Genomic DNA, 13,094 nt, shown 5'->3' on the forward strand with positions numbered 1-13,094 from the left:
AATGAGATTTTCTTGTTTTATCACTGTTTTAATGATTGGTTTTATTGTATTTATTGAGATTTTATCCTGTAAACCACTTTGGGATTTTTTAAAAGATGAAAAGCAATATAGAAACTCTGAAGTAAGTAGTAGTAGTAGTAGTCGTCGTCGTTGTAAAAATAACAAGAACAACAACTCTCTTCTCACCTCCTCCCTTCCTCAGCATGTACATCCTGGTTTAATTATACCATGGTTAGCCATTGTATGTCTAGTTTACTAATCAAGATCTTAAACCAGCTTCAAACTGTGATTTAAGATCCTGGTTAATACCTAGCATTAAGCTATACTTCCCCATTTCAAACATAATGGCAAAGGGTAGTTTAATTAAACCAGGATGTAAACACCAAAGAAAAGAGAAGGCAAGAGGAGGACAAGGTGGGAGAGCACAGTTCAGTTGCCTATTCCTGGCTGCTAAACTGTGTAGCATCCAAATCACAAATCTCTTAAGCTAGCTCCCAGGACTGTGAAAACTAAAATACAGCTCTGCACTCCTTGCAGGAAGTGAAGGATACATGTAATAAATAAAACTATTTAGTACACACACCAGTCTAAGCAAAAAACAGCTTTCAGGTTTTGTGGCTACTATGTAAATTGCTGTCAAACAGAAGTGTTTTTGAGTAGCTTCCAATATGGGGGTTGCAATGTATGAATCAGCCTTTCTAAGAGTTGCTGTAACTTCTGGCCTAGATGCAGTTTCGATCCAGTTTTCCTTCCATGATTTCCTGATGTGTGTAATGCCTCCAAAGCAAGAATGGTGATTTACTTACCATAGATGAAGCTGATTCTGATTTGTCTGTGGAACAGCAGCTAGGGAATGAAGGTTACTTAGCAGCTGGACTCTGTAATGGGGCTGGATGTGGTGCATGCGATAGCTGAACATCTCCAACAGGGTATGTAAGATTCCCCAAGCATGAGACTTAAAAACTGTGGGTAGCAGTTGACCTGAGAATAAATGCAGTCATGTTAACTCTTTTCCAGTGGAACATTCAGATAAAGTTATTTTTCTTGCAAGTACAAATCCACACAGATACCTACACTTTATAGAATCAGGCAAGATTAGGTATATTTTCCCTTTGTTAGCATTACAGTATTGACAATATATAGCGTATAGTAAATCTTAGCAACACAGGGCTAGAAAAGTAGGAGGATCATCCAACAAACACGTTCTTATCCAATTAAGCAGAATACTGCATTATTCATTAATAATTTAAATCAAAAGACCCTGTTTAAAGAAAAGATCAATTCCCATGAGGCATACATAAGGATCCAGTGTGGTGTAATAATTAGAGTACTGAACCTTGACCAGGGAAGCCTAAATTTAAATCCCCAGTCAGCCATGAAACTCACTAAATGACCTTGGGCAGGCTTATTTTGAGGCAAATTCTTGTACGTCAAGCTCCTTGGAGGAAGAGTGGGACAAAAATATATATTAGGATGATTACTATTAGTATTATTTATTTATTATATCCTGCCTTTTGGCAGCTTACATGACCCACCCCCTCTTCATTTTATCCTCACAACCATGTGAGGTAAGGTAGGCTGAGAGTTGGTGACTGGCCCAAAGCCACCCAGTGAGCTTCATGGCTGGATGGGGACTAGAGCCCAGACCTTCCTGGACCTAGTCCAACACTCTAACCACTACATCACACTGGCTATACTATTATTATTATACAGATGCTTTTTCCAATGTGCATAGTGCTGAACTGGGTTGTTCTCAGCTCAACTCACAGCTTACCAACAAACTGAATGGTGCAAGGCAAGCCACTGTCTTATCAGCAGGTTCCCTGTCAAACATACAGGGATAATACTACTTGTCTACCTCACACACTTCTTGTAAGAATGCCTGAGAAGAAGTATGTGAAGTGCTTTGAGCATTTAAGAATGTGCTGTATCTATACCAAGTATTATTAGTATATGTGTATTATTTATTATTGATTTTAGATGCAAGGACTAATTCTCTCTATTATGCTATCACATACTAAAACATAATTTAAAGTATCATGTCAGCTTGTAGATAAGGAATATCTGCAAATAAACTATACATATCCAAACCAAGTTGTAACAACTGGTCTTGATTCTGCAGTAGGCTGCAAACAAAAAAATGCATTATGCACTGCCCCAAAGCGCAAGCACAATAAAAATACTTTGTAGTATGCACAGGACATCCCCCAATGTAGGGTTGTCTGTGTATATTCATCTGCCAGCTGGGTCTCAAATTTCAACAACGTCTTCCAATTGACAGTTAGCATATTTGTTAATCTAATAAATAAGGCTGCTTACTGATAAAGCCTTTGATGCCCAAAGATTCTATTTCCATATAAACCAGCAAGCGACTGTATGTTTCCACAAGGGCTGGAGCCAAGGCCAGGCTAGATTTTGCATGGGCCAGTTTGATCACTCTGGTTGCTATGCTGTGAATGAGGCTAGAAAAAAGGAAACCGTGCTTATTTTCCAAATCATATTCTTGGAAGTTAGTTCTGTGAGAATACACACACACGGCTCTTCGGTAGCTCTGTTATTGACCACAGTTTACCTCATCTTGGCATGAACTGTAAGTGAATCCAAGAGGTTCATTGGCAGTGGGGTGATGGATCCTGAAGCCATGCAACTGGTTCCTGGGAGAGGTATCCTCATGCTGCCATTCCCGTAAATAGTTTCTACTAAAACACCCATGGGTAACGTGAAGCATTCTGAATTGGTGGAATAAGCATTGCACAACAAGGCAATCTTGTAGTCATTCATCTGTAAACTTTTATTCCTTAGGCTCTGTTGCAAGAATCTGCATAACCAAGGACAGGGAGAAAATGATTATATATAAATGCATGATGGCTTTGGGTATCAAAAAGTTTACACCTGATGGTAAAGTTATGCTAGAATTATGAGAATTTCAGGGTGTTAAGTTAAAAAAAACAACTTATGGCTACTTGAGGAGATCTGTGTCTCTGCCGTGCACTCAAATGGTGTATGAAGACCTTTCTTTTCCACCTGGTCTTGGGTGAATGGAGAACCTAAAGCCTTTTGCCTCATTATTTGCCTGCTGAGTTTTACCATTTTTGTAGTGATGTTTGTGTTTAGCTGCTACTTTTTATTGTAGTGTTTTTTCTTGATCGTATCTTAAGCTGTCTTCTGTGGTCTGATTTATAATGCTTTTACCATAAACTGCTTCAGGCAGTTTTATGGAAAAGTAGATATTTAATATATACATTAAAAAAGTGTGAGCTGTTTTATTTATCACCCTTACCGCTCTCCATTCTCTCTGTTGTGTTGTTACCCTTGTCTATTCCTTACCTATCCTGTCAAAATTTAATGTTAAGCCCCTTGGGGAGGGACCTTATGTCACTAAGTGAAGAGCCAGTGTGTTGATTTTGCTTTAAAAGTCAGCAATAAAAGGAAGTAAGTGAACAAGCTGACATGAAGCAGGAACAGGGAAAAGACTTTTGGTGTGGGAGGATGCAGGTTTATTTATTTATTACATTTCTAATCCACCCAACAACTAATGTTCTCTGGAAGGATTACAAAAAGGTTAACAGGAAGAGGCAGATTCTGGGTCTTGGACAATGCTACAGCCAGAGAAAAGATGTTAAGGGCAAAGTAGACTTGATAACTGCTGTCAACTGAAATATATTCACTGACTTCCAGTTTGTTTCTGGGTACAATTGAAGGTGCAGGTTTTGACCTACAAAACTCAGGTTTGGGGCCAGGATATCCAGAGGACCACCTCCTTGCATATGAATTTACATTAATCATCAGAGGCCTTGTTATATGTCCCACCATTTAGAGAGGCTAGGTTGGTGGCTATTGAGACAGGGCCTATGTGGCAGCAGCACCCCAACTGCAGAACTCTCTCCCAAGGGAGGCGAGATTGTCTCATTTCGTATTTTGCTTTTGACAGGTAGTAAAGTTGAATAAAGACTGTCCTTTTCCAGAAGGCTTTTAACTGTATGATGTTCTGTTGCTCTTCAATTTTAATTGTAATGCTGCCCTCAAATTTTACTGTATAGAGTTGTTGGTTTTTTGCACCTATATTCCCTATGTTTCTTGATTTAACGAGAAGGTCTAATTATATTTTTATGATACTTTGCCTTAGGCAGAAGGCACAATTTAGAAATGTAAATAAATAATTTTTTAAAATTATTGTGGGTGATGATTTTTCATCCTACTTTCAGATAGCTTGCAAAATATGCTGTAGAGGAGAGGCCAAGATGTCCTTTGCATTTTCAGTCATACATTCCAGGATTATCGCCATTGAAAAGGGGTATTACAAATAGCAATTACTCATGGTGAAGCTTGAGAGAGTGAGGAATTGGAATCTGTAGTTTAGAATTATCACTGTGTGCCTTTCTGTTCAGATGTATCCAGATACAGGTCATTGCAAAAGCATGTGTTGACTGAGGTTTGTTGATATCAGGCACAGGAATACACTAAGAAAAGAAGAAACATGAAGTTAGGTCCTACTTTGCTGTCATGCAGATAAGGTATTAAATCCCAATTTAGCAATTCAGCAACTTCATTGTTAGGAGCCTGCACATCTCTGGAGGCAACTGTCTCTGGAAATCAGTAGATATATATCCCCCAATGGAAGCCATTCTGTCTAATACATTACAGTTAGAAATTAAATGCCATAGGCAGATTTGCATAAAACAGCATACTAGAATGGACATATCTTACATTAAAACTAGCTGTTGCAGCAATTATTCAGTTCACATGCAAAGACAGAAATAAAAGTCGGAGTCTTGTTTTGCATGGTGTTCTAACTGTGGCCACTTGGAAGTACTGGAAATCTTTCCATTCACTCCCCGCACTGTTGGCCACAACAGTATAATTGCACTCTTTCTTACAACCTGCAGTTGTGTGCTGGTCATATTTAAACACAGAAATATTACAGCTCCAACAAATGTTTTAATTTAACCGTACTGAAGCAAAAGCTGTATTCACAACAGATTACTCTGAAAATTCCAAATACTATGCAGGATTAATACCAGTAGAGGGTATAATGTAGCTTAGTGAATGGCATAATTCAACATGGTTATAGCCAAACTGCATAACAATGTAAGGAGAAAAAAGTGTAAAAAGCTCTTTATGTTCTCAGTAAATTAGCACCTTCTACTATTTTGTTCCGATGCAGAGAAACTACTTCTTGCCTTCTTTCTTAACTTCCCCTCTCCCTTCAAATGCCTCCCTAAATCCCACTTCTCTAGCACATCCTTTTCTGAACCACCAGCACATTTTCTGCACTTTCTACTACCAGCTAACAACACACAGACCAAGAAGAGCGCAATACAAAAATAAACCAAACATGGAGCAAGCCTTTTTGGATTCTCGTTAAGATTGTACCCTCAGTATAGAGACAGTTGTATTGGTCAAAAAGGCCTCTTGTGGTTCAACACACACTCGGTTTTGTTTCTTTATTAACGTATTTGTTTCTGCACCATTTTCTGGATTGCTCTTCCATTACATCACAGATGCCAAATCTCTTTCAGCCCGAGGGCCAAATTCAATTTTGGAGACGCTCTTGGGATCCGAATTCCAGTAGTGGGCGGGACCAAAGGCAAAGGGGCGGGGCCAAAAATGCCAGAGTATTTGAGCTTAAAGCTCTTACTGCCAGTAACTGAGCCACTGGAGAAACATATCACCCTTTTAGAAATGGGGGGTAACGGCAAAAGCTGCGAAACCAAATGGTCAGGGAGGGCCGGGGAGCGGGAAACATGGGGAAGGGGGTGTGGCCATCTGAGGAGCCCTGGAAGGCCTGATTTGGCCCGCAGGTGTGCTGGATTTGGCCCTCAGGCCTGAGGTTCAACACCCCTGCATTACCCTAATTTGCAGAGGAAAATTTTCCAACTCAAACTTTTCCAGAAAACCCACATCATTACATAAGAGCACGCTGCAGTAACTAGGGGATATGCTACCCCTGGCAGATTTTTAATTTCCAGGAATGGGTGTAGCTAGCACACCAGCCTAAGATGGGAAAGGCACACCGGGTTCCCTTAGCATTCAGGGTTAGGTCCCGGTCCAGAAGCATCCCCAGACTATGAACCTGTGTTTTCAACAGGAGTGTTACCCCATCCAACACAGTTCGAATCCCTATCACTGGGTCAGTAATTCTACTACCCAGAAGCACCTGTATCTTGTCTGGATTAAGCTTCTATTTGGTACTCATACCCATTATTATGTCCCAGTATTGCTTCAGAACTTCTAGAGTTTCCCTGGACTGCTGAGACTGATAAAGAGACAGAGCTGAGTGTCATCTGCATATTGATGACACTACACTCCAAATCCCCAGATGGCTTCACACAGAGGATGTAGACGTTAAACAGCAGGGGGTACAAGACAGAACCTTGAGGGACACCATGGGCAAATGGCCAGGGAGTCAAACAGAAGTCCCCCAGCCAGCACTACCTTCTAGAACTATCCCCGCAGAGGGACTACAACCACCATAACACCTGGATTGCCCCAAGTCCAATCCAGGACACATGGTGCAGAAGGCTGATGGTATCTAGAGCCACTGAGAGATCCTGCACAATGAATAGGAACGTGTCCACTACGATGACAAGGATGCCTTCACTCCAAAAATGAACAAACCCCAGCTGACATGGATCTAGATAATCCATCCCTCCTGCTGTGCTTTTTTATTTTTCTGGTTTGGAATAAGTGGTGCCCTGCTATATTTCTCTACAGAAATAAGTTACATATCAAAGTGGCAGTCACCTGATTGGCAACACCCTTTTTTCTTACAGTAGGTTATGCATATCATCATCATCATGCCCACTCTATTGGCACCAGAATTATGCACCTTTTCTTATTTTTATTGGCCTGTTGCTTTCATTATCCAGTGAAACTTCTCTTAATCCCAGTTCCTCCAACTTCTAAATCTTGTTTCAATCTCATTTTAATTCCTTGTCTCTTATAGGTGTTCTGCTGAACTGTCATTCTGCAGGTTTTCACGGTCTCTTACTATTGAAATACTGTCTGTTTCTTCTATATACAGTTGTTATTAACATGCTATTTAAAGACAGTCTTTTGACCCATGTTCTTCATTCAGTTTTTATCTTATTCTTCATTAGCTGCTATTTCCTTGAAATGCTTATTGTTAGTTCTTTCTTCAGTAAGTTTAACACTATTGAAACTGCCCTTTCTGAACTTAATCGTGAGTTCTCTTAGCAAATAATATGGTCCTTTACTCTTTTATTATTCTTTTATCTTCCTGTGCTTCCAATACTGTCAGTCACTTTATTTAATTCTCCCAGGCATTGGTTCAGAAGTTCTATAGCTTTCCTAGACTGAGACTGAAAAGAAAGATAGAACAGAGTGTCACCCACATACTGGTGATACTGCTCCAAATCTCTGGACAACCTCATCCAGCAATTTCATATCGATGTTAAATAGCATGGAGTACCTGATACATCTTTTAGTGGTTTGGTTGGTGGCTTAATTATTTTCTCTATCTTGGGTGTTCCATAGATATTTGTTCTTGGTTTGGTTTGCTTATTTCCACTCTTCATACTCTACATCTTGACCAACTTGTTCATTTTTGGGGTTTCCAGTGTCAACTGTGTGTTGTTAAGAATGAACTTAACCATCCTAATCCATACTGTTATTTCTGTGTTCGTATTTACATTTCGGAGACCTGGTTCTGATGTCACAGCCAAACCATGTGTGAGCACATGCCTCGAGTGTGGGTGTGCACCCTCATCCTCTCAACCTTTCAAGTGATCCAGTTCCTTCCCTCACTTTCCAATTTGTGATGCCAGCTTGCTACGATATCTGACTTGAGAAAACTATGCTTATAGCAAAGCATAGTTGAATTGGAAAACACAGTTTGCATTGGGTTACCAATTTCAGTTTGGTGGCAAACCATGGTTTGGCCATGATGCCTGAAATGGGCCTGAATATCTGTCAGCTATTTCTATCTGGATGCATCAGCAGCATATGACACATGATGCTTCATATGGCTAAGACAAAATTGTCTTTGCTCTCCTACTCAGTTTATGTTTTTGTGTTGCAATCCTCTGATACTATAAGTAGATTTAGTATCTTCTTCCATGCATCACATTATTTATGTTGTCAAATCTTGTCTCAAACTTATTTCTTTTCATTGGCTTCTCCCTTTCCTTATCGTTTCTTTTACTTTTGGTAGCTTCTTATACACTTTTATTATACAAATTATGCAATAAATAAAACTTATTTACCATGTTAAATTCGAATATATTGTTATTTATCATGTTCATGTTCCTAAGATCTCCTTTTTCCCATTGCCTTTCAACTCTTAGCTACTTGAAGTTTGTACAATGCTTTAAGAAAGAATCCATTTATTTTATCCTTTGGGTATCCTTTTAGGTGAAACATTTAAGTAGTAAATAATAATAAACAAGTTTTATATACAAAACTCACTTCCTTCTCAGGGTAGAGGAGGTCAAAAAGCTTCATAACAGGGAGAAAGTCAGCTAATGCATTTTTCTGAATGCTTCCAGAGATGAACTGTAATAATACCCACATCAGATGGTCTCTGCCTTTGATTAGGCCTCGTCCTGCCAACTATAAAAAAAATATACTAAGTAGCAAGTCCATACTCTAAAGAGAAAAAGTAATAATTGAACATCTGTTTTCATTTCCTAAAATGTATATATACCCTTTACACCTGGGAAACTTTTTTCAGAAGATGCCATGATGTATGATCTAACACTGTATTCACATTTCTGTAACACGAACATACAAGTCTCAAAGTTTGAAAGACTTGTCACTAATATTTTGGATTCAATAATAGTTATTAAGCACCAGACATTTGGAAGATGTTTGCTTCCTTTAAAAACTGAAACTAACAGCTTCAAAATGTCCAGTAGAAATGAAAACTGAGGCCACTGTCAAATTGTGGCTATCAGTCAACTCAGGGCACTTCTCTGAAAAAACAGCAGCATATATAGTGTCACAATACAAAAGTGAAACCATGATACGTAACTGTCCAGTTCATGCAATATGCATAACCTGGATATCTCTGTAAGTAGGACAATACATCAAACTTGCCCCAGCATATTTCACACCTGTTATTTCTCTCGTAGCTGCAAATACACAATGGGATAGTTTACATGAACACCATGGGTTAAACAAGCCAGGTGCCATTTGCCCACTCACTTGCCTGGGTGCAGCTTGTCACATCATCTGAACCCAGGCAGCATGGCTTGCTGGAGGGGGAAACAACCCTCAAATAACACATGGGCTGTTGTTGGGTTATTTCAGGGTTGTTTCTCCCTCTAACAAGCCATGTTGCCCACATTCACATGACACAACAAGCTGCACCTGGGCAGGTGACTAGGCAAATGGTGCCCGGCATGCACCACTGTTTAAACAAGCCACCGTGGCCTGTTTATCCCATGGTGATCATGCAAACCAAGTCACTGCTAAGCTTCATTCTTATTCCTGCTAAACTAACATTTCATATTCCTTAGCCCTGACCTACAAATTATGCACTGCAGCAGGATGGTGAAGATCTCCACACACTCACCTACCCAACAGATGATCAGTACTAAGTGGGGGGGGGAGGGCATGGAAGGAGAGGAAGTTGTGGGAAAGGCTGAGCTCAGATACTTGATTTTTTGATAGGCAATCTACCTTTTGATGGAGAGACAGGACCATGTGAGGGAAGCTTGCAAACTGAAAAAGTACAAAGAAGATAAGCTGACTGGAAAGGTGCTGCCACAACAACTGGCTGGTTCCCCCATCATCAAATTTCTCCTCCGTCTCTGAACGCTCCATGGCATACACCACAAGATCCACCAACTGGTCCTCCAGCACAGGGCATCGCTGTTTGTGCTGCAAAGCAGAAATCAGATACAGTATTCCAAAGACTAGCATCTATCATTTTAACACTATCCATTTAAGTACAGATACTTTAATCTAATTCGGGAAGCATGAAATGGGTCCGAACATAAAAGTTTACAAGGTAAGCCAAGGCATTAAAACTGTCTAATGTTACAGGTTACATTATTTTAAAAAATAATAATAGCCTAATTTTTATGTTCCCATTTACCTAGCCACAGTTCTTCATGGAGCTAACAGGTATCTCAAAAGCCTTTTTTTTTTTTATAATATTGTGTTCTTATAATACATTTCTAGCCCTGAATGGTACTGTGTTAAGACTAACAAAACCTATGAACTTTGATCCTTCAGCACAATTCTGCAATTAATGGGCTTCAGTTTGCCTATTCCTGATGCTCTAACAGCTCAGACAAAGTAAGACACAAGATCAGTTAACACAGAACACCAAACTATGGTTTCGCAGATAGGATTGTACTTGTTCATTCTCTCCTCTCTCATTAGTTCCACTTAATTATTTAACCATGGGATGAAACTGATTTACAATCCTGCCTGGGATGTCAAGTGCAAACCATAGTTTGCTGGTTCTCATGTAATGGCAAACTATAGTTTGCCACAAACCAGGAATTAATTCATTAAGTTCAGTTTGTGAGGGGAGGAAAGGGAGAGCACATAAACCTGAGCTTCAATCATGTATTGTCAAGCCATGGTTTGCTGTTACACGTGGACAGATTGGTTGTGTTTGCATGTTATGCTAAATCATAGATTAGAGGAATGTGAACAAGTAGGGATGAGCTGCAGCAAGCCTGGGGTTCATGCATCCCCCTTTCCCATCTTTCCCCACAAGGCTTGGAGAAGGTATTTGGAAGATTCTGCTTTTGCTTTACTGCGGTTTGTCATGTCGTCCAGACCAACAAACTGTGGTTAACACTAACTATAGCTAGTTTCAAATAAGCCAACTTCAAACTGGTTTCTGAAGCTGGCTTGTTTAAACTAACCATAGTTAAAATTAACCACAATTTTGGGTCTGGATGACACAGCAAGCTGTGGTTAATCAAACAGAAGTGAATGCTTCTGAATTCTTCCCCCACAGCTTTTCTGGATGGGGAGAGCGGAGCATACAAGCCTGTGGCTATTCATTCCTGCTCATAAAATGATGGTTCAGTGTGACATGCAAATGCAGCCATTAGTGGTACCCTTTCCTCTATTTATGTGCCTATCTATTTGGGAAAGTGCTGACTCCCCTTAATTTTGATCATCACCTATTCAGACTGCATAATGCGCATAATTCTTCTGAACTGGGACTTTGGAACACCCTATAGCTGTACAGTGTGAAGCTAAAGTTTTAGAACAAATGGTAGAAAGCTGCGTGGATTCATGTTCACTCCAGGCACTGCTATGGATGTTACTGAGTCATTTCTGTACATACTTTTTATGTGAAAAGTTCCAGAGTTTTACATGGTGTACCTGTAACATAACACAGCCTTAATAAAAAGTAAAGGTATTATTTTAAAAGACAATACAGAAAAGGTACGGAGCTGCTCAGAATCTAATCATGAAAATGCCGTGTCCCTTTCTAGAGGCAAAAAAGGGGATTTGGTATTTGTTTTTCTTTGCAAGAGAAATTTGCCATGATACCCAAATATGATTTACTCTATACATTTTAGCACTCCTCTTAACAAATAACTTCTCTGATTAACAGGCAGCCTAAAAAAACCTTTTGAATTAAAAAAGAAAAAGAAAAAAGAAGATTGTTGAAAAGAGATACTTATTCTAACCTTAACCAATGTAGGTAGCTTTTTGCCATGAAAAAGGGATTATGCTTTCAAATTAATAATACAATGCAAGAATGGCAAAACTTTGGACAAATTTTGAGAACAGCACTCTCTCTTTCACATGCTCTTTGCCAGCTCAAAACTGCCAAAAGCTACAAATCTAGCTGTGCTTTCTTGAAGCATGCTTAAAACAGAAGACTTCTAATCAAAAGGAAAGCATTAGTTGCTTTTGACCCTCTCTTTCAAAAAATACAATGCCGTTATCACAGATCAACCACATTACAGTTTACAAAGAGCAATATTAACACCACCAGTTGAGAATACTTTTTTCCAAATGCAACTAATTATGAAGCAGAGCAGAATGCAACAGACAATACTACAAACTATTTCATGATTCAGCATGCAATACTACAGTGTACAGGGCTTGAAATTCACTATAATTTGATAGGGAGAGGGCAAATTTCCAAGGGCCCAACAGTGCAAGCCTACATCAGTTTTGAATCAAGATATTTAAGAGGATAGAACTATCATATTAATGTAAATATCAAAAAGCCAGGATTTCTAATGGAAGAAATCATGAACATTATTATTTTTAACAGATTAGAAGAAAATATGAAAGCCAGTTCTTGGCTACCATAGCACTCTAACTTGACCAGGAAATGGAACCCATGGGAGATACAGATAGGAGCACTTTCAATGCTCAATTGCTCATCCTACATTCTATGTAGGATAAACAAGTTTAAACAGGAAGACTGTAAAATTGTTCCTTCAAAGCCACCATTTGCATTCTGAGGACATCACCATTGGTGCTGATGGAGGAGTTCCTCCCAATGCAAACAGCACTTTCAAATAAGCAATTTTAGTCAGGACTACATCAGGAGATGAAAGTATTTTACTCCCCAACATGGTGCAATTCCCAATAATTATCTGCAACCCCAGCAGCTGCTATTTGTATTTAAAAGAACATGCAAGTATAATTTGCACCAATGGACAAAAAGTAAAGGACTGCATTTAGACACACAAATGCACTGAGAGGGAAAAAAACATTCAACCATCCCACCCCTGTTACTGGTGGTCCAGGATCAACTGAGGGATGCCCCATTTGGGCTGCAAACCTTTAAAGTATATGGACAATGTGTACTGGAATCTTAAAAGCCAGTGGCTTCTATCTCCCTGTCTGCCCTCCCCCCTCACTTGCCCCAAGACTACACTCAAAATTGAATAAAAATTGCACACCAAAAATGCATAATAAATTATGCAAAAATAGAGAAATCATGTCACTTTCCATACATAATCAAGCATTTCTTGGAATAGAATTTGGGTGGCCTAAGAACATATTCCCTCCCCTGCCCCCAGCCTGATTTGGAGTACTACCAGTGGATAAAGGGATCAGGTCTCCTAATGTCTGCTTTGGCCTGCAGATCCTCTTGATTTTGGCATAGGAATAGGTTTATTTTAACTAATTTTAGTATC

The 13,094-nt window shown here is 39.4% G+C and overlaps 1 protein-coding gene across 3 annotated transcripts in view; it reads right to left on the bottom strand.

Annotated features, from left to right (window-relative positions):
* The window catches only part of MED23 (mediator complex subunit 23), a 51,251-nt gene that overhangs the window by 17,549 nt on the left and 20,608 nt on the right, over window positions 1-13,094 (bottom strand). For all 3 annotated transcript variants that reach the window (XM_084827527.1, XM_084827530.1, XM_084827529.1), the window contains 6 exons: window positions 9,643-9,843; window positions 8,428-8,571; window positions 4,315-4,460; window positions 2,573-2,818; window positions 2,320-2,462; window positions 807-981 (listed from right to left, as the gene is read on the bottom strand). In XM_084827527.1, the coding sequence (XP_084683653.1) occupies window positions 807-981; window positions 2,320-2,462; window positions 2,573-2,818; window positions 4,315-4,460; window positions 8,428-8,571; window positions 9,643-9,843 (1,055 nt within the window). The remainder of the gene's footprint in view (window positions 1-806; window positions 982-2,319; window positions 2,463-2,572; window positions 2,819-4,314; window positions 4,461-8,427; window positions 8,572-9,642; window positions 9,844-13,094) is intronic.

This window comes from Heloderma suspectum, chromosome 1 (assembly GCF_057233095.1).
Source record: "Heloderma suspectum isolate Gila_16-S chromosome 1, 16-S_ref, whole genome shotgun sequence".
NCBI lineage: Eukaryota > Metazoa > Chordata > Lepidosauria > Squamata > Helodermatidae > Heloderma > Heloderma suspectum.